Source organism: Corythoichthys intestinalis, chromosome 5 (assembly GCF_030265065.1).
Source record: "Corythoichthys intestinalis isolate RoL2023-P3 chromosome 5, ASM3026506v1, whole genome shotgun sequence".
NCBI lineage: Eukaryota > Metazoa > Chordata > Actinopteri > Syngnathiformes > Syngnathidae > Corythoichthys > Corythoichthys intestinalis.
This window is the reverse complement of record NC_080399.1, coordinates 27,627,708-27,654,761: the sequence shown is the minus strand read 5'-3', so window position 1 is coordinate 27,654,761 and position 27,054 is coordinate 27,627,708. Positions and strand designations below refer to the sequence as shown.

Here is a 27,054-nt window from a genome sequence, read left to right as displayed (position 1 = left end):
AAACCGCACACAGGCACAAACGCATACACAAACACACACACACGCACAAAAGCACATGCACGTGTGCTTCAGACACAATACATGCGTTGTTTTGGGCCCTGGGTCCTCTGGGAGAACCTTTGATTTGGGTCACAGAGGAGCGATAGTTGGGGGTTGACCAGGCCAAATTTTAGCAAGGGAGTGTACATCAGACAAGAAAGCCTCTCTAGAAGAAAAGGCAAGGCAAGGCAAGGCAAATTTATTTATAAAGCACAATTCAACACAAGGCAATTCAAAGTGCTTTACATCACATGAAGACCATAAAAATCACATTTAAATCAACACAACGTAAAAACCAAGACAAAAGATCGCATTTAATCACAGAATAAAAATAAATAAATAAAAATAAAACAAAAATAAAAATAAAGCAAAAACTACAAATAATAATAATCATTGAAATCAGCAATGGAGATAAGCACAAGAGGAATAGAAGGCAGGTAGATTGAAATATATAGACAGTTATGGAAATGCAGTGCTAAACAAAAGCGTTTTTAGCCCTGATTTAAAGGAGCTAACAGTTTGAGCATACTTCAGACGTTCGGGTAACTTGTTCCAGAGGTGAGGAGCATAATAACTAAATGCTGCCTCACCCTGCTTGGTTCTTGTTCTTGGAACATGCAGAAGACCCGTTCCAGACGACCTTAGGGGTCTAGATGTCTCATAGGAATCTAACAAGTCAAGCATGTATTTTGGTCCAAGGCCATTAAGTGTTTTGTAGACGAGCAGTAGTATTTTATAGTCTATCCTTTGACTCACTGGAAGCCAGTGTAGCGATTTCAAAACCGGTGTAATGTGGTCCAGCTTCCTTGTATTTGTGAGGACTCTGGCTGCAGCGTTCTGTACTAGCTGCAGCTTCCTGACTGATTTTTTATCAAGACCTGTAAATATACCGTTGCAGTAGTCCAATCTGCTGAAAATGAATGCATGCATAAGTTTTTCCAGGTCTTGTTGAGTCAGAAGCCCCTTAATTCTGGTTATATTTTTTAGGTGGTAATAAGCGGATTTAGTGACGGACTTTAGATGGCTATCAAATTTTAGGTCTGAGTCAATAATTACGCCAAGGTTTCTGACTTGATTTGTAGCTGTAAGTGACATTGTGCTAAATTGGCTGCTTATCATTGACCTTTCCTTTTTTGGCCCAAAAATGATCACCTCTGTCTTCTCCACATTTAACTGGAGAAAATTCTGGCACATCCATTCATTGATTTGATGAATGCATTTACTCAGGGAGACTAAGGGACTATAATCATGTGGGGACACAGAAATGTACAGTTGTGTGTCATCTGCATAGGCGTGATAGGAGATGTCATACTGTTCCATTATCTGAGCTAACGGAAGCATATAGATATTAAATAAGAGTGGTCCAAGAATTGACCCTTGAGGGACTCCACACGTGAATTTGGTTCGTTCTGACTGATAGTTTCCAATTGACACAAAGAAATCCCTATCATGTAAATAGGATGTGAACCACTGAAGAATAGTGTCAGTAAGCCCTACCCACTGTTCCAATCTGCTGAGTAGTATGTTGTGATCAACCGTGTCAAATGCGGCGCTGAGATCCAATAGTAGCAGAACAGATGATTTGCCTGCATCGGTATTCCGACGAATATCATTTAGGACTTTGATAAGCACGGTCTCGGTGCTGTGTTGTGGCCGAAATCCAGACAGAATTGAGTTAAAAAGATTGTTTTGCATCATAAAAGTCTGGATCTGTTCAAACACAACCCTTTCGATAATTTTCCCCAGGAATGTCAGATTTGATATTGGCCTGTAATTACTAATGGTTGAGGCATCCAGATTAGGTTTTTTTAGGAGAGGTTTTATTACTGCAGTTTTTAAAGTCTGAGGAAACTCTCCTGTTTGGAGGGAAGTATTTATAATCTGAAGTATGTCTGGGGCTATGCAATGAAAAACAGTTTTGAAAAAGTTTGAAGGAAGGATGTCAAGGCAGCATGTTGTGGGTTTTAATTTCGACACAATTTCTGTTAAAGTGGCATAGTCCAAGAGGCTAAACTGTCTAAAATTGACGTGGGGGACATTTTGGGAGGCGTTTAGTGTAACATTTGTTAATCCGGAGTTGCACACAGTCTGTCTAATCTTTAGTACTTTGTGTGTAAAGAATGCTGCGAAATTATTACAGGACACCTCAGATGCCAATTCCTGAGGTATTGATGCTTGTGGGTTTGTCAGTTTGTCAACAACAGAAAATAGTGTGCGAGTATTGTTGGTGTTTCTACTAATGATCTCTGAAAAATATGATTGTCTAGCATTTTTCAGTTCCTGGTTGTATTTGCGAAGAGTCTCTTTGTAGATATCATAAAAAACTAGGAGTTTGTTTTTTTGCCATCTGCGTTCTGCTCGTCTACAAACTTGCTTTTGTTTTATAGCTAGTATGGCATTTCTCCAGGGTGACCTCTTCTTTCTTGACAAAGTTTTTGTCTTAATCGGGGCAATAGTGTCCATTACAGTCATCACACTGGAACTGAAACTATTTACAAGTGAAAAGATGAAGTACGTTGCCAAAACTCCAAAGCTCGCATTTTTGCTAGGTGTAAGTAATGGACTTTAAAAATGATTTATAATGTTGAAGTTTTAATTTATTGTCCATAAACAAATGCTATTATGTACAGTGGCACCTCTACTTACAAATGTCTCTTCAAGCGGAATTTTGAGGTTATGACACATCTCAACAGGAAAATATTGCCTCTTGTGGTGAAAGCAATTTCAGGATAAGCGGAAAAATACATTAGAGCACTGTAAAAGATATGTATGTGTTTCCTGCTGTCTGCTTTTAAATGTTGCGCCATAAGATCCTGCTGCCCTATTGGTCATAATCTTTTCCATTATGCCGTAGTAGCACGATTCTTCTCTCCTATTGGCCTATTGTTCATGACGTTTCAATTTGGGTGTCGCAGTATGATGACGTGCACATGTTCGATGGTATTGTTGTTGTTATACCGGGCCCAAAGTCTTCCCCAAAAGGGCAGAAGTCTCCTCGCGTTTTTGTCTCACGAAACGTTTTTTAAATCGCACACACAGTTCACTACATTAGTAGCACATTAGAGCACGGGTCTCCTCGCGTTTTTGTGTCACAAAAAGTAAGATAGGCGTTAGACACCATCTTGAAAGAGAAAGAAGGAATGATATTTTATTTTTCTATTTTCCTTTGCATTATGTTCTATTATCAAATCAAATCAAATTTATTTTTTGGCTGCCCTTTACAAAAACCTGAAAGGTGCTCAAAGTGCTTTACAACAACTATAAAAATAGTTCATGATAAACAAAAGGCAGTGAAGTATTATACAATGACATTGAGAAAAAACAAAAACAGCTAATTATCTACTTCATAACAGGTATTAACTGTTAGAGTATGGAGGTAGATTTGTGTCTTTATTATTCAATCCAAAAAAAAGTTGCTTCAATCACAAAAAAAAAAAAAAAAAATTCGCTTCAATCAAAATACAGTGGTACCTCTACATACGAAGTTAAATGGACCTTGTTTGTAAATTGAAATGGTCGTATGTCGAGCAGGATTTTCCCATAAGAATACATAATAATTCCATTAATTCGTTCCGCAGCCCAAAAACCTACACTAAATCCTTAATAAATACTGCTTGTACAATTACAAATGGCAATTACGCATAGCAAAACACATTAATTATAAATAAAAATCGGAATAACAATATGATAATAATAATAATAATAATTCCTGCAATTATGTAACGAATTGGGTTCTAATGTGGCGGACGTTTTTTTCTGTACCTGAACGCACCGCATGACTGACGTCACACAGAGTGGGGCGGTGTGGTTGAGTTTACTTTCGCTTTCAATGTTTTCTTAAGTACACAGTCAATTGCTGTGGACAGCAGGCGTTTTGTGTTGGATAGGTTCTGAAATAAATTATAAAAACCTGACAGAGCTGGTGATTTCTTTGGCGGTGTAACCACAATAATAAATGTCTACTTAACTTATACAGATTGGCAAACGGTGGTCTGAGTAGGACCGTGGAGATGTATTGTTGAGCCAGTTCACGGATGCGCACCCCACGCTCATATTTCTCTATAATTTGCATCTTCATTTAGAAGGTAAGCGTCGCCTTTTTCCTTGTTTCATCACCTGTATCAAACGTTTGAAACCTGTGTTAATATCTCTCACAAAACAGTCAGCGGTTGGTTCTTCTGCGGTGCTGTCATGTTGTCGTATTTCGAGGATGTTGTCGGATGTAGAAACAAATGGTGAGTCAAATTTTATGTCGGATGTCGAAAAGATCGTGTGTGGAAGCGATCGTATGTCGAGGTACCACTTTATATATTTTCAATCAAAAAAAGTCACTTCAATTAAAAAAAAAAATGTGTTTGAATGCAAAAATAAATTTGAAACTCAAACAAATGCATTTTAAAACTATTTTTCTTAGAATTTTTTTTTTTGATTGAAGTTTTTTTTTTTTTTTTTATTGAAACAACTTTTTGATTGAAGTAATGTAGTTTTGCATTTGAGCCACATTTTGGCTAGGTACTCCGGTGAGATCCCGATGTCATACCCCCGTACCAGTGTGCTATTTTCTGCTTGGACTCGAGCAGAGTCCGATTGCTGGCTGGAGCCATTATTCTTGCTTCATCATGCTTTTATGCCATTGGCTTAGTCACCTGCCACTCAAACATGTCGGAAGTAGCAGTGAAGTTGGATCTTTGTATCAAAATGATTCAATCAAAATTTTTTCGACTTAAAAAAAAAGTGCGTTCAAAACTTTTAGTACTTCAAATAAAAAATGAGTTCAAAACTTTTTGCTCTCCAAAAAAAATGACACTTCAATAAAAATATATATATATTTCAAATTTTAAAAAATATATTTTCAAAAAAAAAAAAACAATCACAGAAAAAGTTTTCAAATGTATTTTTGCATTCAAACACTTTTTTTTTTTTTTTTAAGTGACTTTTTCTTTGATTAAGAAAATACATATTTTGATTGAAGCAACTTTTTTTTTTATGATTGAAGCAACTTTTTTTTATTTAATGATAAAGACACAAATCTACCTCCATATTAGAGGTAAGCTATATGGAATGATTCAATGATTGTGTTGGGTTGGTTTTTTTCCCGGTTTTACCCCGATTATAAAATTTAATGGGGCGTTTCAGTAGTGCTTGCAACGGATTAGAGCATTTACATTTAAAACGCATCTCTACATCCTAAATTTTCAGGTTACGAAACTACTTCCAGAACCAATTAATTTTGTTAGTAGAGGAACCACTGTATCTACAGGGGATAAAGAAAAATAATGGAAACACCTAAGATTTGGACATCATAATCATTGAAAATAATTGTTAAGGAATGGCATGAGGAACATTGTAATGAAGTTTAGCATCTTGTATGGCCAGCACAATCCCCATACCTCAACATTATTGAGCATTTATGGTCAGTTTTAGAGATTTAATTGAGACGTCGATTTCCACTGCCATCATCTCTAAAAGAGTTAAAGGGTTCTCTAACTGAAGAATGGCTTAAAATTACTTTGGAAACAATTCACAAGCTGTATGAATCAATACCTCAGAGAATTGAGGCTGTAATTGCCGCAAAAGGCGGACCTACACCATATTAAATTAGTTTTTGTTGGTTTTTTAAGGTGTTATCATTATTATCCAACCCCTGTATTTATGTAACCTTTATTTCCCAAGTATAATTAGAGTGAGAATAGCATCTCATTTACAATGATGACCTGGGAATCCTCCAAACCTGGGAAATGTATTTAAAAGTTACAATTTTTATGTTTTTTTCACATTTCAATCTCGCATGTCATGTTGAGGTCTCCTCAGGCTGTTAGTGTACAAGTATTATTGTCCTAAGCCATATTATACTGAGCAGCCTGCAGAGACACAAGAACAGACTCCACACATACTGCCACTAATACTGTACATCAGCCTGTTACAGTTAAATCACAATGCTAATCTGAACACACACACAAATACAAACGCACACGAACGCACACACAAAGAGCTCAAAGTGGCAATCTGGCAGAGTCAAGGCAAACACGGTGCCCCGGAGCCAAGACCTTGTTAATTAGCCAATGAGCTTAGCTCTCAGGCCCGGCCCAACTGGGCTGTTAAGCTGTCATCACAACGACTTACACCTGGCTCTATGGATCCATAAGCCCTCACACATGCACAAGGGTCAACGTGCGCACACTTCTGCTTGGGGAGGGCGCTGGGGTTTAGAACAGCAATATGTAAATGTCTTGTATGTAAAGCTTAAAGCCACAACTTAATGTAAACATTTTTTTAACCATTTTGATATGGTCTTTAAATAACGCAGATAATGAACAGGAGTTCATTGTAACGGTTCAATTGATAGTGATTACTGAGGGTGACGTGTGCGAGTGTCACACAGCATTGATATAAATGTCAACACAGTGCGTGCTCAGCACTCATGAAAGAAACATGGGCGCGCCGTCCATCATGATACATGACAACATTTGACGTTGTGTGGAAAATTCCATCAAGCTGTCGATCGGAGCGCTGCTAAGCTGAGGCTGAGCTCGCGTGAGGCAATGGGGGTCCACGCCAGCCACCCGGGGCCACAGATCGGCTCTCGTGTCATTTTATTCAGTCCAGTTTGAATAATAACACAGAGGTGTACAAGTTTATGTACAAGTGTAAGGAAGGGTAGTCACTTTTATTTAGCTACACGAAGCATATTACGCATTTTTTTAATGTATTCATGAAAGATACTGTACATGTATATGCAGTTGCAAGAAAAGTATGTGAACCGTGTATGTGAAAGCGTTCAAAAACTATGTTATTAAGTAATCCCAAAGGTTTCTCATAATTTTTCTCTTAACTGAGTTGTCATTGACTGTATTTCAATGTAATTTTTAGATTTATTTGTGAAGAAAAAATTATTATCTTGATTGAAATGGTCTGCTTTTTACAACTGCATCCCTTATTCATTTAAGATTCCATTTAATTTTTTGTCAATAATGTCAATTATTTAATTATTTTGTTTTTAAAAATATGTTCTTTCAGACATTTCAGCATTTCCGGGGCAAGATTTGATAAAACTGGGAAACAGTTTTTTAAATAAGATACATTATGTTAAATTTATTTTCCAAAAATGAATAAATATAGTAAAAAAAAAAAAAAATGGAAAACCTAAAAAATAAATAATAATAATAATAATAATAACTCTTGGTTAAAAAAAAAAAAAAAAAAAAAAAAAAAAAAAAAAAAAAGAAGGTTTTGTAAAATGCCTGTTTATAGAACACCTAGAGGGAGGGCTCAAAAAGTCACTCACTTTATTCTTCTTGGTGAGGAGACTACCTCTTGTTATCTATGAATGGATCAGAAAATTAGCAGGTATAGGCTATCCTAAGAATGTACACGCATCCATCCTAGGAGCTAAAATTTTTCTGTTTGTTTCAGGGCTGATTATTTAATCATTGTGGATTAATTAATTCCTATTATGTATTTGTTATGTAGTTATTTCAGTCATTCAAAATATGGCAACATTGCAACGCATCTTGCTTGTGTACCAAGCATTCGTAGTTCATTTGAACTTGTTTTCAATAACGCCCAAGGTTTGCATAAAAAGACATATTTTATTCAATTGTTTTTTTTAATCTGAATATATTTCATTTTTAAATGAAACTTTAAAAGAATCCACAATGGAAAGACTTGTAGTTCTTAAAAGATAAACGTTATAATGAGTTAAAATAATTTGATATTGAAACCCCTCTTGATGTTTTCATTTTTACACAATTTGTAAAAATAGTTTAACTAGTAGGTCGCTATTGTTGTTGACATCGCAGGGTGGTGACGTCACATGGTTATGCTGCCAGGCTTCCAAAGTATGACTCTAGCGACATAAGCATGTCATCAGTTCAACCCTTTCAATTTAAACCCGAGAGGAACATTAATAAGTAAGACAGCACTGTCGACATTTCACAAAACGAGCAGCAAAAGCAAAATGAACATGAAAGACGGGATGAGACAAGATGAGAGTAGGATAAACCTGTGTTCTGCCAAAATGTGCTATACCGGCGAAACGTCCTATAAGAGGCTAATTTTACACCCAAAGTACTACCTTGCACTTTCAGCTTGTTTTGTTTAGATGCATACAGACAGAACATACTAAAGATGCCTTGAGAAAATACTTAAACGTAGTAATATCAAATAAGGGTGGTTTAAATATGCTACGTGACTAATGTGGTCAACAGATCAACAATCTGCTTCAAAGCTACCACAAGAAAACACAATGCTTGAAGGTATGAGAGGGAAACACATGCAAAAAGTATTTTGACGCAATGAAAAGGTAATAAAAGACTCAATAAAAACACAAATAGTAAATACCGATGAGCGCATGTGTTGGAAATTTCAACAAGAAGAGGGAATTTCAGTAACCCGGTATTATTCGTTGCGTGACAGTGACAATCTACGTCATCACCCCGAGCGTCGATTGCGCGCTTAAAACATGACGCCCTCGGTAGGTATTAAATATTAGATTTTTAAATCAATGGCAATATTTTATGTGTTTCTAATAACATTTTAATAAAAGAGAACAAATATGGCTTATTAGAGCCTAACAAATTTATTTGTTAAAAATCCCAACACGCATCAACACGGAAATATAAAGGAAGCTGACCTCTACCTTTTCAACCCTGATTGTGTGTTTTACCCAAGGACGTTGCTCTTGCTGTGCAGCTATATGGTAACTCTGCTCCACCTTAACAAGCACTTGATGGCACTTTTAAGGAGAAAAATCCACCGTGTGGTGTTCATTAACGAACCAACTAACAGGGACATCGCCCACGTTCACACTCGGAGTTCCGATGTTAGCTAGCGCATCACAGATCGTGCTGTGTTTGATGGCGTTGCCTAATGAGGGCGGGATCTTTCCAGTGAGAGGACAGCGGGAGGATGGCATTGTTGAGCTGCCAATCATCTAGGGGGGAAAATCCATTTCCCCGAGAACCTATTTACCAGAAGAGCCTTTCACCCCTGAGAGCTGATATCAAAAGACTCTCCGATCAATAGTAAAGACACATTGATTAAAGCCAATGACTAAATAATGAAAAGAGTTTGCACATCCCTGGTCATCACTTTTTCACCACTAAATGAAGCTTAAAGCTAGGAGAAATCAATTAATTGGGAAAAAAATCATTAGGCTGAACCTGACAGTCCACAAGCAGAAAAACAGTTAACATGTTTAAGTATAGATGCTAGCAAAATTGTCAAATATACAGTAGTACCTCTAGATACGAAGTGAATTCGTTCCAGGATCTTATTTGTAAGTCGAAATGGTCGTATATCGAGAAGGATTTTCCCATACGAATACATTTTGAGTCCATTAATTTGTTTAGAGCCCGAAAACCTACACTAAATCCTTAAGCAGTGATGGTGAGAGGAAGCCTCACGAGGCATTGAACCACTTAAGCCAATTGGTTCGAGAAAGGGTTCATTTCTCGGAGCTTCATATGTGCATGGTACCACCTACTGGCTAAGTGTATGAACACAGTTAGTTGTCTCCCAACCACATAATTGATTTGTCGATTTGTGTGTGTGTGTGTGTGTGTGTGTGTGTGTCTGTTGGGAAGGAATTATTTTGCAAAATATTGTCTGACCATATCCTCTATCTACACAGATTATCACATATTTTGTTCAACATTTTTTTTTTTTTTTTTCCAGTCGCAGAAGTTAAATTTGGCATACATCTTCATCAATAAAACTCATAACCTGTGTGACCATAATGTATGAGGGCACAGTACACCCTGAAACAAAAATGAACAAAACAAAAATATAAGAAACAAAAACCACACTCATACACACAAACAGTACCTCAAGAGTCATAAAAATATATGATATGGTGATGTCTTCTCTAAGTCAGCAGTACCAAGTACATAGCTCCTCAAATATTAACATACAACAAATTAAACATATAAACCTATTAACTTTTCAGTCTAGTAGGAGGAGTGGCCACATACAGTCACAGTCATACATCACTCATCAAGTAAAACCTACTGTACAATATATTTATATATTTTTTTAATGTAGAGTGTTTATGTGTGAAAATGATTCGATAAATGGCATTTTCATAATAAGGGAGGTTGTGCAATGTTTTTGTGAAGAAAATGATATGTGCATATGTAATCAGTGTTGCATGGATCCATGCTGCACGACGCAACCCTTCCCCCAAGTCAGGACTTGAACCCATGTGCACACCTTGTCCAGCATGGTAGGCGGATGCTCTGACCACCAAGCCAAAACCCTGGGTTTCCAGTTTTATCTGCCAACGCACCGACATGAAAGCATCGGGAGGGAGGTTTCCACACACGGCACACAACAGACCTGCGTGTACCCGTGACACGTAATCAGGGAGAGAACAGTAAACGTGTTTGTGTAACATGAAAAAAGGTACTGATTATGCTTGTGTAATTTGGACATTGATGTAGCTACAGGATGGTGGGGATTTTTATTCTGTTTTATTGAAAACAACTTTTTTCCACGAAGAGAAAGTCGTCTTTCTTGCAGGCTCCATCCTATTAACTACTCTCCTCTCTCCTAAACCTTTCACTCTCCAAGCCACCTCCAAACTATCAAAGTCTCACCTGATTGCAACTTTCCGTCAAAACCCACATTTTGAATGTAGCCAGAGGTGTTGATAGACTGTAGTGAGTTGTCAAACAGCACAGCAAATCTAAAGCACTCCCTGAAGCAATCACGTAGTACAGCTGGGCAGCGAGGCTTACAGTGGGGCAAATAAGTATATTATAATAATAATTAAATAAGTAAATTAGTAATAAGTAGTCAACCACCAATTGTGCAAGTTCCCCTACTTGAAAAGATTAGCGAGGCCTGTATTTGTCAAAATGGGTAAACCTCAATCATGAGAGACAATGTGGAAAAAAAAACAGAAAATCACAGTGTTGGATTTTTAAAGAATTTATTTCCAAATTAGAGTGGAAAATAAGTATTTGGTCACCGACAAACAAGCAAGATTTCTGGCTGTCAAGGAGCTCTAACTTCTTCTCACGAGGTCTAACGAGGCTCCACTCGTTACCTGTATTAATGGCACCTGTTTTAACTCATTATCGGTATAAAAGACACCTGTCCACAATCTCAATCAGTCACACTCCAAACTCCACTATGACCAAGACCAAAGACCTGTCGAAGGACACCAGACACAAAATTGCAGACCTGTACCAGACTGGGAAGACTTAATCTGCAATAGGTAAAACGATTGGTGTAAAGAAATCAACTGTGGGAGCAATTATTAGAAAATGGAGGACATACAAGACCACTGATAATCTCCCTCCATCTGGGGCTCCATGCAAGATCTCACTCAGTAGCGTCAAAATGATAACAAGAACGGTGAGCAAAAATCCCAGAACCACACAGGGAGACCTAGTCAATGACCTACAGAGAGCTGGGACCACAGTAACAAAGGCTACTATCAGTAACACAATGCGCCGCCAGGGACACAAATCCTGCCCTGCCAGACGTGTCCCCCTGCTGAAGCCAGTACACATCCAGGCCCGTCAGCATTTCGCGAGTGAACATTTGGATGATCCAGAAGAGGACTGGGAGAACGTGTTATGGTCAGATGAAACCAAAATAGAACTTTTTGGTAGAAACACAGGTTCTCGTGTTTGGAGGCGAAAAAATACTGAATTCCATCTGAAGAACAGCATGCCCACTGTGAAGCATGGGGGTGAAAACATCATGCTTTGTGGCTGTTTTTTTCTGCAAAGGGACCAGGAGGACTGATCTGAGTAAAGGAAAGAATGAATGGGGCCATGTATCGAGATATTTTGAGTGAAAATCTCCTTCCATCAGCAAGGGCATTGAAGATGAGACGTGGCTGGGTCTTTCAGCATGACAATGATCCCAAACACACAGCCAATGCAACAAAGGAATGGCTTCATAAGAAGCATTTCAAGGTCCTGGAGTGGCCTAGCCAGTCTCCAGAGCTCAACCCCATAGAAAAGCTGCAGTCCCACTGCCCCAAGCCAAGCTCTCCTATTTTAATGCATACATTGCACTACCCTCCCCTCACACCCCCATCACGATGCTGGGTTATGGCTGCCAGTCGGGAACCTGGCAGCCACAGTAATAGGGTGGTAGGTGGGTCCCACACTTTTTCTATATGGCGTGGCTCCTGGGGTGTGGCCTCCCCTCTGCCTCGGCTGCCGGCCGCGGGAGTAGGTTGGGGGGTCGGGTCTCCGATCTTGCATCGCCCCATGGCAGTTCCTGGGCGTTCTCCTGCCTCCGCCTTCCCCTCTCTTCTCTGGTTGGGCATCCGCCCTGCCCTCCGTCGCGGGTCGCTGGCTGGGCGCCAGTGTATCAGCGGGGTGTCGCCTGCACCGGCGGGGGACCCTGCCTTGCCTGGGGCTTGGTGGACCGCTGGGGGTCCCGTGGCGTGCCGTGCCGGTTGGGGGGCTGCGGCTGTGGCTCGTGGCCCGGGTGGGCGGGCGGGGGTGGGTGTGGGCGTGGGGTTGGTGATGCGTCCCCTCCTGCCATCCCTGAAGGCCAGTTGATGGGTGCGCGGGTGGCCCGGGGGACCACCCTGGGTCCCGGGGGGGGACGATGGCTCCTTTGCTGGGCTGCGGGAGGAGGGATGGGCTGCGCATGGCCCCCCCGCCCGCCCTCCCTCCCCGGGCTGGCTGGGTGGGGGGCCGTGGCCCTGGGTTGGCGCCCGCGCGGCTTCTCCGCCCGTCTGCGTGGCTGTCGCGCGCCCGGTGGGGCCTGCGTGCTGCTGGATGTGGTAGGGCATGCTCGGGTTGGGGGTCCCGGTGCCGGGATTGGCGATGCGGCGGCGTAGGGTTGGTCGCCAACGGGCTTACACTCATAAGAGATTCACACGATTACTGGGTTCTAGATCACAGAACTGATTTGTGTACACTCTACCCCTTTCAATCACTTAGCTTATAGGCTTATAGACACCCCCACCCCCATTCTCCTCTTTCACTGGCCAATACATGGTGTAAACCGGAAATACATCTCGCTGACGATAGCACCAGCATATTAGTAACTAGTTTAGATGTTCAATGTATTTCTAGTTGTTGTTTGTGTATGTGTTTCTTTTCCTTCTTCTCTTGTATTTCTTTTCTTCTGTCCCCCCATAATCCCTTCCTGTTCGCTGCTTTGTCATAATAAAAAGGTATTTTGAATGATCACAATGGGAGTATGTCAGACTCTCAATGTGAAACATTAAAACTGTTCAGAATCCGGGCACTTAGACTTCCATTCTCTGTGTCAAACAGCTGAACAGGACAGGTTTTTAAAAAAAAAAAAAAAAAAAATCTGTGGAGGGAGTTGAAAGTCCATGTTGCCCAATGACAGCCCCAAAACATCACTGTTCTAGAGGAGATCTGCATGGAGGAATGGGCCAAAATACCAGCAACAGTGTGTGAAAAGCTTGTGAAGAGTTATAGAAAACGTTTGGCCTCCGTTATTGCCAACAAAGGGTACATAACAAAGTATTGAGATGAACTTTTGGTATTGACCAAATACTTATTTCCCACCATGATTTGCAAATAAATTCTTTAAAAATCAAACAATGTGATTTTCTGGGTTTTTTCCCACATTCTGTCTCTCATGGTTGAGGTTTACTCATGTTGACAATTACAGGCCTCTCCAATATTTTCAAGTGGGAGAACTTGCACAATTAGTGGTTGACTAAATACTTATTTGCCCCACTGTACATCATTTTCAGAACCTCCCCTAAATGAAACCATCCTCGGTACGTGCTTCACGGAAAAGTCCCTTCATTACTCGACACATGCATCGAAGGCTCGGCGCACCTCGTTACATCACTACTTAATAGATACTGCTGGTACTATTACAAATGGCAATTACACATAGCATAACAAATAAATTATAAATAAAATCGGAATAATAATAATTCCTGTAATAATGTAACAAATCAGGCTCTAATGTGGCATATGTGTTTGGTGTGCTGTACCTGAACGCACCGTGTGGCTGACGTGACAGAGTAAAATGGGTGCGGTAGAGATTTTACTTTCTCTTTTAATGTTCTGTTGTTGTCGGTGTCAGCTGCGGCGGACAGTAGGCGTGTTGTGTGGCACAGGTTCTGAAATAAAACGATTAAAAACCTGACAAAGCTGGCGATTTCTTTGGTGATGTTATCGATCGGGTCCGATCACTTCACTTTCAAAGTATCGGAATCGGCAAAAAAATATCGGCCATGCCTTTTTTTAATATATATATATTTTAATTATATCGTTTTCTAATTGTATTTAACATTACAGACATAAAATGTTACACTAATCCAGAGTTTTTAGTTTAGGCTTAACGTAGGGTTATCAAATATATCCTGATAACGACGCCATTTAATTTTTTATTAAATGTGTCACGTTAAAAACGCTATGAATATATATGCTGCACGACCCTCTCACTCACTGTCGTGCTCAATCTGTTATGACGCCATTTTACCTATATAGAGAGATAATAGGCAGCACAACATGCGTAGAGTGAATTTTGGCAGACTTTGAAATCGTTCTTCAATTGGCTAAAACCTTGCAATCCCTCGCCCTGTGATTAAAATTATCATAGGAAGCAATGTGGGGAAGCAAGGTGGCAATAGATCTTTGTCTTAACACCTTAACTTGTAACCTTAAAGATATATCCATTGGTAGCATGACGCACAGTCATGGTTTTACTTCCCATCATGGTTTCACAATTTATTAAGACTAAGTCGAAGGAGGACCGTTGAGATTGTAGAAATTCTACGGCCAGATTGTTGATCCAGTTCACGGATGCACACACCACGCTCATATTTTTTTATATCCATTTCAGTGGTAAACCTACACAAACTTTCTTGAAGCCCATGTTAATTTCGCTCACAAGAAAATCCTCCTTGCATCCGTCTTGCGAGAAAACAAACTGCAGCGCTGTCATAAATCGTCGTATTTCGAGCATGTCTTCGGATGTAGAAACAAATGGCAAATTTTACATCGAGTGTCGAACAGATTGTATATCGAAGCGATCGTATGTCGAGGTACCACTGTATTTATTTTGGGTCTCACATGGTGGTTTTAATTGTCCTGGAAATGGCTGTACATCAAGGAAAGTCAAACGTGTTTGTTTTAATTGACTTTACATTAAAAATTAAAAATAAATAAATAAATAAAACGAGGCATGGAAGTGGTTAAGAAAGGGAAAACAAGTCACACGTCGTGATGTGAGAAAGAGATATCATGACACGTCGCCCTTTGTCCCTCAGAGCCGCTTTCTGAGAAACAAATAAGAACGTCGGGCGGCCATCTTTCAAGTAAAAAGACTCGATACGGTATCACGCCCGCGGCCGTCCCATTTAGCGCATCAATGAAAAAGTCAAAGAGAGATCAGGCGGCGCTCTGATATCCCGATTACTACGTGCCGCCGTGACAGGCTGCTGGATGGCGTTACATGTGCCTTAGAGGACGGGCAGGTCAAGGCATGCTGGGAGAACCCGCTGCGTCTACCGTGCAAACACTTGAGATCAGACAGGCGCTAAAAAAAGGGAAAGCGGCGTTTTAACTGATTGATATAGAGTTCTAACAAAGTCTGAGCCAGTGCGCCGTTGTAATTTGGAATGTTCAGAAAAAAAACCTTTGAGGTAGAGAAGACAAAGTAGTCCCAAAGTAGCACTTGTGACTTCACATGCACGAGTGGTTTTAAGAAACATTTAACAGTCTTGAATTGTGTTTTTCATTTGTAAGGGGATATAAACCTAATTATGATCAGCGTGTCTTATTTTATAGACTTTTTTTAGATTGATAGTTTATTTGGATTCAAAATCCTCAATTTCAAAATTGAAAATCATTTTCTTCAATTTGTCAAGTCTGTTTTTAAAATCAACGAAATACATTTTATTTCATTGTTATATTATTAACAAGTCATTTTTTAAATGTCTGCTACAGTATCTATTGAGTATAAATTACAATTTCACAGATTTTAGTTTGAGTATTTTTTTTTTTTTTTTTGCTTTTGAAATGCTTTCTATATATTCAAAATTTATGGTTTTGGTTATTTCAAAATGATTGGATCTAAAATATGTATATACAGTCTATATATTTGTTTGATGGAATAATTTTTTTGTTTGTTTTTTACATTGACAAACTATTGTTGGCTATTTAGAAATAATTCTTTAGATTGTCTTTTTTATATGTTACATTACTTATAGATGTCAGCTTGTTGAACACCTGAGAGATGAGACACAGTAAATTTATTCCGAAGTATGTGTGTGGGGGAGGACTACTAGAGTAAAACTAAATGAGACTTGCTATTTAAGCTAAGCGTAAGTTAAAAAAAGAAAAAAAACAACAACAGCAAAAGTACTTTTTTTGTATAACCCAACACCTACCTTTGTCAATTGTCAGACAAATGGGTCACCCACTCGAGCATGTCTTCTACTGTATTGTATGCCCCCAAACTAAAAATTCCCCTTCAAAAGCAGTTTTGTATCACATGCTGCCCTAGTAGGCTGGGATCCATGTTCAAAAAGTTCAAGTAAATGGAACAAACTAAATAGCAGGCAAGTCATTTGGTCATGTCTCACCGTCTTGTTCCGTCTTGGTCATCTCCACCAGCTTCTTTTGCTTCAGCGTGTCCACCACATCCGCCAGGCTTCCCTTGCGGCGTTCCGGCGTGCCCAAGGCTAGGCCCGCGCCCGTCACTGTCTGCTCCCCACGATCTCGGGAACACTCCTCAGGCTTTGGTGGTGAGGATGAATTGGCACGGTAAGAGTAGACGACAGAGGAGCCCTTATTTGTGCTCTCTGTGTCCTGAAAGGAAAAGGAAAAAGCTCCGCTTATCATGTATATGGTGGTTGGGGTTTTTGGAATCTGAAGGAAATAGCCTACCCTTGCTCATAATTTGAATTGGAATTTCAAAAGCCAAATTCATCTGTGTGGAAAAGCTTGTCATTTTATATATACATTTACACTGCTGGTCAAAGTATTGCCACCACTGCAATTTTGTCAGATAATGCTCAATTTCTCCCAGAAAATGATTACAATTACAAATGCTTTGGTAGTAATATCTTCATTTATTTTGCTTGCAATGAAAAAAGAGAATGGAAAAAAATAAATCTATCATTATCATTCTACACAAAACTCCAAAAATGGGCCGGACAAAAGTATTGGCAACTTTTGAAAATATAATGTGATGCTTCTCTAATTTGTGTAATTAACTGCACCTTTTTACTTACCTGTGGCACATAACAGGTGGTGGCAATAACTAAATCACACTTGCGGCCATTTACAATGGATTAAGGTTGACTCAACCGCTGTCCTCTGTCCTTGTGTGTATCATATTGAGCATGGAGAAAAGAAAGAAGACTAAAGAACTGTCTGAGGACTTGAGAAGCAAAATTGTGACGATGCATTGCCAATCTCAAGGCTACAAGTCGATCTCCAAAGACCGGAATTTTCCTGTGTCTACTAGGGCTGGGAATCTTTGGGCACCTAACGATTCGATTACGATTACGATTCAGAGGCTCCGATTCGATTATAAAACGATTAATGATGCACCCCCTTCCTTATTTATTTATTTATTTTATGTTTTGTACATTAGTTCCAAAATTGTTCAAAAATCCTCTCAGACTAAACAAAACTACTATTTCAGTATCAAGTTAGCATATAAAAGTAAACAAATATACAAAAACAATTCTGTATCAGCAGCTTTAAACTACATTCAATTAATTTAATGTTGTGAATCAACTGTTATAGTTGTTAAAATTGCTCCCGTTATTCCATAATTTCCCTTCTGTCTACTTTTGTCAAAGTTTTAAAACTATTTCATCATTTAAAGATAGATTCAAGACAAGATTCTGCTGATATAGGAGTATTTTAGATAAAAAGTTAATTAGATTCGCTGCAACAGAGCCTTCTAGAGAAGTCACTGCTTTAGTACTGCTTTAAGATGGCGGCTGTTTACTAACACCGGAAAGTGTGTCATTTCGCATCTTGGTTCAATAATACATGCTCTAACACTTCGTCGTCTGTCATTTTGCATCTAGTTCTACATATATATGATATCTACTGTAGCCGTATGTTTGTAGCAACTAGCAACATAGCGTTGTTTGTGGCGGCTGTCAGCCGCAGTCAGGTATGATTGTTTTTTTATCTAGCGGCATGAGTTGAACATGATATTTACTCTCGGTCCGTCCCTCATTGCGTCCCAAAGACTGCGCTGACTGTGTTTTACTTCCTGGTATAACTCAATAATCGAAATGTTTGTGAATCGTTCTCGAATCTTCCACGGCCGAATCACAAATAATCTAAGAATCGGAGATTTCGCACGCCTCTAGTGTCTACCGTGCGCAGTGTCATCAAAAAGTGTAAAGCCCATGGCAGTGTGGCTAACCTCCTTATATGTGGACGGAAAAGAAAAATTGACTTAAGATTTCAACAAAAGATTGTGCGGATGGTGGATAAAGTATCTTGACTAACATCCAAACAAGTTCAATCTGTCCTGCAGTCCGAGGGTACAACAGTGTCAACCCGTACGATCCGTCTGCGTCCAAATGAAAAGGGACTCTATGGTAGGATACCCAAGAAAACCCCACTTCTAACCCAGAGACAAAAAAGAGCCAGGCTGGAGTTTGCCAAAACATACCTGAGAAAGCCAAAAACGTTTTGGAAGAATGTTCTCTAGTCAGATGAGACAAAAGTAGAGCTTTTTGGGAAAAGGCATCAACATAGAGTTTACAGGAAAAAAAATGAGGCCTTCAAAGAAAAGAACACGGTCCCCACAGTCAAACATGGCGGAGGTTCTCTGATGTTTTGGGGTTGTTTTGTTGCCTCTGGCACTGGACTGCTTGACCGTGTACATGGCATTATGAAGTCTGAAGACTATCAACAAAATTTGCAGCATAATGTAGGGCCCAGTGTGAGAAAGCCGGGTCTCCCTCAGAGGTCATGGGTCTTCCAGCAGGACAATGACCAAAAAAACACTTGAAAAAGCACTAGAAAATGGTTTGAGAGAAAGCACTGGAGACTTCTAAAATGGCCAGCAATGAGTCCAGACCTGAATCCCATAGAACACCTGTGGAGAGATCTGAAAATGGCAGTTTGGAGAAGGCACCTTTCAAATCTCAGCGACCTGGAGCAGTTGGCCAAAGAAGAATGGTCTAAAATTCCAACAGACCATTGAAAAAAAACTCATTGATGAATACCTGAAGCGGTTGTTCGCAGTTCTTTTGTCTGAAGGTTGTGCTACCAAGTACTAGGCTGAAGGTGCCAATGCTTTTATCCCGGCCATTTATGGAGTTTTGTGTAAAACGATAATGATTTAATGGTTTTTTTTTTTCATTCTCTTTTGTGTTTTTATTGCAAGCAAAATTATTTAAGCTTTTACTACCAAAGCATTTGTAATTGCAGTCATTTTCTGGGAGAAATTGAGCATCATCTGACAGGATAGCAGGGGTGCCAATACTTTTGGCCAGCAGTGTATATAAACATACATTTATATATACAGTGGTAAGTATTTGATCTGCTCTAATTTTCAAAGTTTTCACTACCAAGTATTAAATCGTGTTTTGGTAGGTGGTCAAACACTGATTTCACTCTATGGAATCGAAATATTTCATTTTTAACTTCAAATATTTTTCTAACCAGTAACAAACATTTTTACTTTGGAAGTTAGATTTCTAAAAATAAGTACATAAATAAATATCTTTTTTTTTTTTTTTGACAGATTTTTTTTTAATATTTGAAAAAAAAAATCTATTTGTCAATGCATAAAATGTGGGAAGAAATATGAATATGAAGTCCAATTTTTCCTCATAATAAAGGATAAGATCATTTGCATTTTAGGAGTCATTTTTAAAATGATATAAACTCATTTTAAAATATCACTATTTTCATACATATTTTTGAAAAGAAAAAGAACAAATTTTCTCAAACTAGTTTACTAAAGATTATTTTTTCTAAAATTCAAACCATTAAAATGAAAGTTGATCAAAAACTCGTTTGATATCAACCGATATCAACGCATCTGACAACTAATTCAAAGTGTGTTGAATCTTTTAGTTAATCAGTCTGAAAAAAATATCTGCAAAACATGATATTCCAGATAAAAAGAGGAACTTGGTTTACCTTGACAATAACTAAACCTAAAAAATGAGGCCAATCAATCGATTTTACAAATCTATTTTTAATCTTTTTAATTGCAAAAAAATAAATCATCAATGCACAGGAAATTTTACTGAATGTCAAACATAAATGCAGGTGTACCTAATTAAGTGACTCCATATTCTGGACAACCTTCAATAGTGTAATGGAGGCGGGGGGGTTCTCCTCGACGCACACATAAACATACAGTAGACTGAACACAAAGTCCATCAGCGAGCAGGTAGCTGAGAGGAAGCAAAGGGTCAAGGTCTCCTGAGAAGGACCCACACTGGGCTGCCTTCAGCACTGCCTGCAGCACACAGGCATCCACAGCCTGTGTGTACGCATGTGTGCGCGTACATCACTATGCAAGAGATCTCACCCCATGCGCATTTCATGTGTGTTTTATGAGCTGTGTTCCCTCTCACCATCACAGCCGACTCAACGTTGTCCCACAAGTCGCCATCCATTTGCTTCCCTCTGATTGGCTGCAGTTCGGCTGGGTGCGGCCGCTGGGGCGGGGAGGGCGACGGCGTCTCCTTGGCCCCGTGGTCATTGAGCCAGACCGTGTTGTTGTTGCTGCGGCCGAGCGCCTCCTCTTCCTCAGGCGGCGTGTGAAAAGGAGGTGATGCTCGTATGGAAGACATCATTCTGAAAAGAGAGACGATCTATCAGAGAGAAGCTCTTCACTTTGTGAAAAATACATTTTTGAAATAAGCATTGGCAATGTTGGCAGTACAGTGGTACCTTGTCTGACAAGTTTAATTCATTTTGTGACCAAGTCCGTAATTCACTTTGACTTAATATTGTGGGCACACCAAGACACGCGACCGAAACCGACTGAACTGACGTGCAGTGTTTATGATTCGGCAGTTAGTTTTCATAAGTGGCAGGCCGTCGTCCACTGGTGAAAAGAGTAACGACATCACAAATGTGACATCTAATCAAAAATTCCCATGAGGTGAGTAAGTCATAACAGCACAGTGCATAACATTTACACTCAACTTTTTTCTAAGTAACATAGTATTATGCAATAAAGTCTTGATTTTTCAAAAAAATCTGTGTCCGAATTACACACCAATTCCAGAATAAGCAATATACTTGCTTCTTTATAGTTAAGTCAACACCGATTTCGAAGGCCAAGACTGACTTCAAACCGCAGAAAGCAAAAACCAGGCTCGGTATTTGGCAGGAAAGTGCTGTCCAATCTTCCCCAAGGAGGAGATTGGGGGGGCCTGGCAACAAACAATTGTTCATTGTTGGCGGCAGGACGGAGAGAGACCTGTGACAGATGAGAGGAGGCCCCCACTCTCGGAAAAAAGTAAGCGCACACAAAGCAGCATTGAGCCACCAGGTCCCTTCTGCCACTTGTGGAGCCCATGATGACTACTCGGACAAAACCTTGTCCTTGTGGCAAACAAACGGCAGTGGGAGGACTTTTTCATGGAATTGCTTTTCCCCTCTCGGCTGATTCTCAACATGAAGAATGAACGAAACAAAAGAAGGCCACCTTGTGCTTTTGCTGGCTTTCCATCTAGCAGTACACTTGAATTTTCCCTAAAGAAATCATCCAGATTTAAATGAATCAAAAAGCTTTGCTACCTGTACAATCATTGATTTAAGTCACATTCTCGAGTCAATTCCTAGTCATTATACGAGTTGTTTTTTGTTAATAAAACATCAATGTTGCATTTGTTTGCCTTGAGGAAAATATTGTATAAAAACATTTCTATAGCATGAGTGTTGTCACTTGAATAATTTAGCTGTGTTTTGGATTTTTAATTTTTTTTGCATGCATGCCACATTGGGACAACTCCCAGGTGCGGATGAATGGCTCGCTAAAAAGCAGCCGAGTGGGTGGACTGGACAAATAAAAACAGAGGGCCAGAGGGAAAGACTGAGAATGGGCCTTGTGTGTCTCAAGCCTGTGAGGAGCCTTGTTAGAGGGGGCGCTGTCAGAGGTCAGGCCTTAGGAATGCCGACACACGCCTGTTTTTTCCCCCCAGAGATCGCTGCCCTACTACCACCACTACCATCATCCCACCGCTGTCACCCAAAATAGAAACATTCAACAGCTTTGATGCTTAAAAGTGTGTGCCCAAGAGGTGAAGGGAAGAAGGACATCAGATTCACTCATCTGACCAAGAAACAATGATCAGCTCTCTCAGTTGCATTTTTAGGTGTTTCATTATGCCCCAAAAGTTAACAATTTTTTTAATGCTGTGGATCTTAGTGATAAATATTGTACTTAAGTGTCCCCAAACTCCCAAACTTCGCTCAAGAACATCTCCTGGAAAGCCAACTGCAGCCCACTACTTAGTATTTATTGACCGGCAGCAAATTATGAAAATATCATTTGGTATGGCCCGCACAAGAAGCTTAAATTCAGCCTACATTCTTTTGGACTTCTCAGCTTTAACACTATATGGAGCTAATCAATTAAACAGTACCTCTCCGTTAACTCGGCCTCAGGGATCAAACTTGATATTTTGAACTCAATGGCGAAAGCTGTGTAGAATTCCAGCATTTTCTTTTACATGAACTTATATATTTTTTTTAATTAAATTAATTTAATCAACTGAGCTATCTTGGTTGTGATTTTCTTGACTGTTTTTGCAGGACAATTTCTCTTTTTTCTTCAAATGATCGCTGTCAGCTCTCCCAGTCAAAATGAATTGGACCTCTATCGCCGTCAATGGCAGCCAATGAGTTATTATTTCAAAATAAATGCATTTTAAAAACCCGATCTTTCTTTTGACCCAATACCACTCCTCTGTTTAACAACTGAAAGTGGAAGGATTTTAAGTTGGCCCTTGCCTCCTTGGATTTTTCTGAACGCGGCCCTCAGACAAAAGAGTTTGGACACCCCGTACTAAGGAATTCACCCAAATGCCTCTGCCATATAATCCCACTAAGTCCCTAAAAGATTAAAAGTCCCAACATCATCCGTCGTACAACACGATATTTGGTGGACATGTGTCTCGTAAGATGCATGAAAAGGTTTGAAGGACGAATACAAAATATTGAAAGAAAGAAAAAGAAAAGTCATCTTTTTGGGTATAAAACAGCTATTGACTTGAAATTCCACCATTTCCAGGGTTTTTTAAAGACAAACTTGACCGAGACATTTTGAATCACAAATTCTTTATCACATTATAGAATAAAAATGCTGGTTGTAATGAAAATCTATACAAACATGAGGCAGATGTACTTGATAAAAGTTACTTCCTCAAAATATTTCTATAGAAACATCTTCGTTAGGAAGAAATGCACAGCAAAAAAATAAATGAACACTTGACAAATATATGCATCCATGCAACAAAGGCCTTCTCTCATTACTTCATGAACTGCAATCTGTTGCCTTCATTAGTGCTGCGATGGAAAATATCAATCAAATGAAAGAGTGTTTTTTGTATTTTTGTAGATAAACATGATGTTTGACCAGTGGGTGTAAACAAGCCCAACTATGCCAACTGTTAACCGCCACCGTTCAGAAGTGGTCGTATTGACCAACACCCTACCTTGTGTGTCGCTTGTTTTTGCTGGCAGGGCAACACACCCCAGCAAGCAAACACAACAGTCCACATACATTGATTTACTTCACGTGTGCACAGTAAGCCATTGAAGACGGCTTGGAAGCAGCCATTGAAGACCAAAGTCAACAGTTGACAGTGTGGCCGCCGCGTCTTACCTCAGTTTACTAGCAGACTCGGTGACTATGTCAGCACAACAAGAACCGTGATATGCAGTGGCGCCTTGAGATACAAATTAAATTCATTGTCTGACCACGCTTGCAATTCCAAATACTAATTTCAAATAATTATTCCCCTTTATAATGAATGGGAATGCCATGAATCCATTCTAGCCTAACCAGAAAAATGTTTGTAGTGTCTCAATAAACTCAATAACGCTGTACAGTTTACAAAATTGATTGTTGCAAAGAGACTTTATTTCTTGGATGAGTTTTGGTTTGACTCCCAAGCAACGGCCCCATAGCTTCAAATGGCTGCGACATCTCGTGTAATTTAAGGCACAACTTTTTCAGGCTTTTTATTTAGGTTGGGTTACTCATTATGGACATGCTTTCTCTATTTCATGTAAAACTGGTTGTTGGGTAATTTTTCCGAAAAGGTGCATTACTGAAACCCCAGTGAGTCAGCAGACACTAACACTGATGCCCAGTGGAAGAATGTGACAAAGTACAGTACTCCGTTACTGTACTTAGGTACATTTTTTTCTGTATCTTTACTTGACTTGAGTACAAATGCCAAATATAAAGTGGTACTTTTTACTTTTCACCGTATTGGCCCGAATATAAAACTGCCCTGATTTTAAGACGACCCCCTCTTTTTCAAGACTCAATTTTGGAAAAAGACTTTTTGAACACCAAATTAATTTTTAAACAGAAAATAATTACAGTACATCCAAAACAAATGATTATAACAATATATTTGCGAGAAAAAGCATGTTTTTTTGCCGAATTCAAATCTTAATATCTGAACATTAAAATATGTAAACTAAAGTGCAATCACATTCGTAAATGAACGGCTTCTGGTTTTTGAAATGTAACTAACTGAAACCAATCTATTGTGATAAAACAACAAAATTGCAGTAACTGCATTAACCATCAACGTGAAGTCTAACTGTAACTGTAGTCTTGAAACAAATCTGAATAAGGAGAAACATTGCAATAAAATAATGCCAACTGGTTAAACTTCGGAGTAGCTGAGATCTGTCATGACAGAACATCACTTCAAGGATATCTGGCGCCATCTAGCGTTGTGAATGGGTATAATGTCCAGACCGCGAATATAAGACGACCCCCTCTTTTTCAGTTTTATTTCAATGCAAAAACACTGTCTTATATTCGGGCCAATACGGTACTTCAATGCATTTTACAGCACGTATCTGTACTTTTTACTCCACTACTTTTCAAATTGTCGCCTGCATTACGCTTTACTTTTTTCTTTTTTTTTTCATTTTGAATTGATAGTTTTGTTTTCATCCCTTCCGTGCAATAGATATAGTTGCAATAGCCACATGCAACTATACCGTAATTGAGCACTAGAGACAGCAACACAAGTAAAAGCAAAGTTAGGCAGGTGGACAAGATATAGACCCTACTCACGTGACGTCACAACCATGCCCCCGCGCCATATTGTCCATCAACTCATCACTGTTGATGCATTACCGCTACGTAAATTCCTCCTATTATGGCGTGTTTTTCTGCTCGTTAACATTAGTAATCAAAATGGTGAAGGCGTGTGTGGCGGTCGGTTGCAATAACAGAGAAGATAGACGGAGAGACTTGAAAATCTACCGGATTCCGAGAGACCCGGAGAGGAGAGCGAGATGGGCTGCTGCAATTCGACGAGAAAACTGGGCTCCAAACGATTACCACAGATTATGTAGTAGTCATTTTATATCTGGTAAGATGCATTTAATATATATTTAGAGGGTTTTGGGCTGACAACCACAATTAAGATCATTGCTAGGCTAATCGCCGACAACATACACTCGGACGTTGTGAATGAACTACCTGAAAATATATAATTATAAGGGGATAATAAGACAGTTGTCATACAATTAATTTACAATTTCACTATTGAGGTCAAAAGCCAAAAAATAAATTCAACTAGGGACAATCTGGAGTAGTGCTATTGCACTTCATATTTATTACATATTATATATGTATGTAGTGAGAGTGCTATCGCTAAACCATATAAACATTAAAAGCCCTAGCTCCATTGACAAATGACATGAAATACATTAGACTTGACAGTGGATGTTAGCAAGAACAAAAGATTTTGAATTGAAAATTTCGTAACACACCTTCCCGAGCACAGGATAGATTCCTGCCGAATTTTCGTGGACGAGGACCTGTTTCACCCAACCAGCAACGAAGTATTTATAAGCCTCCAAGCTCTTAAAGTTTTTCAAACTTTCGTGAGAATAGGCTGATTTTGTGTGGACAAGATAGTTGTAAATATCAGGGTAGCAGATGTCAAGCAGAGACGGCGAAGACAGTGGGTCGAAAAACATCGATTTAGGCATCAAATATGGATCTGGCGAATGGATAAACTGAAGCTTTTCCACATAACGTCTTTTATGCAACGCATCCAATGAGTTTACAACGTCAGATAACACCGGGGCTTCCATGAATTGCTCTATAAATTGCACGACTAATTGAAACCATTGAGAATAGGGCTAAAAAATGACGGACAATATGGCGGCCGGATACAGCGACACGTCATTTTGTGACGTAGGTGAGTAGGGTCTATAGACAAATAAAAAACCAACAGTGAGAGCAGCGTGCTTTCAGATGGGTGCCGCACACTCTTATCCAGTAGATGGGGGTAAGCTTGCCTGGCACGGCCAGACTGTTCTCCCGGTATTTTTCAAACACCAGGAGAACAGTCTGGGACCCAGCTCGTCATTAGCCTCTCGAGCACGAACGAAGGAAAGTAACCGTGCAATCAGATTTGTTTATTTGCGTGACGTTTTCTTAACAAGCAACGTCAGTCTTGCGTGTCAGAAGTCGTCTCCACAACAACAGAGATGGTGAATGGGAGAGCCGAGGATATGTTCCAATCTACGGTAAATTCTGTTTTAAATGACCAAAAACAAATTGACACAAGTCATTGACAACAGTCTGTCTCGCACTAGCCATGTTGAATAAACTTGTCTGTTCTCCACTCTCCTCGTATTTTTACGTCCTCGCACTAGTTTCTTGTCGCTTTACTAACGTCACGTCCACCTGTCGCTGATTGGTGCACTCCGCTGTCTGTTTGTTGTGGCTTGCTCCGCCCAAGGAATTTGATCCGTGGAACGGTCACCAGACTATCGCTGGAACCACAGTGAGTCTGGCAAGGGGTATGCACCTGATAGTTGCTCGCAATCCGCCATTAAG

At 39.5% G+C, this 27,054-nt stretch overlaps 1 protein-coding gene across 5 annotated transcripts in view; it reads right to left on the bottom strand.

The window, feature by feature from the left end:
* Positions 1 to 27,054, bottom strand: part of LOC130915886 (transcription factor SOX-6-like) — a 233,973-nt gene that overhangs the window by 132,025 nt on the left and 74,894 nt on the right. For all 5 annotated transcript variants that reach the window (XM_057836063.1, XM_057836065.1, XM_057836061.1 and 2 more), the window contains 2 exons: positions 20,573 to 20,795; positions 16,589 to 16,814 (listed from right to left, as the gene is read on the bottom strand). In XM_057836063.1, the coding sequence (XP_057692046.1) occupies positions 16,589 to 16,814; positions 20,573 to 20,794 (448 nt within the window). In that variant the 5' untranslated portion in view covers position 20,795. The remainder of the gene's footprint in view (positions 1 to 16,588; positions 16,815 to 20,572; positions 20,796 to 27,054) is intronic.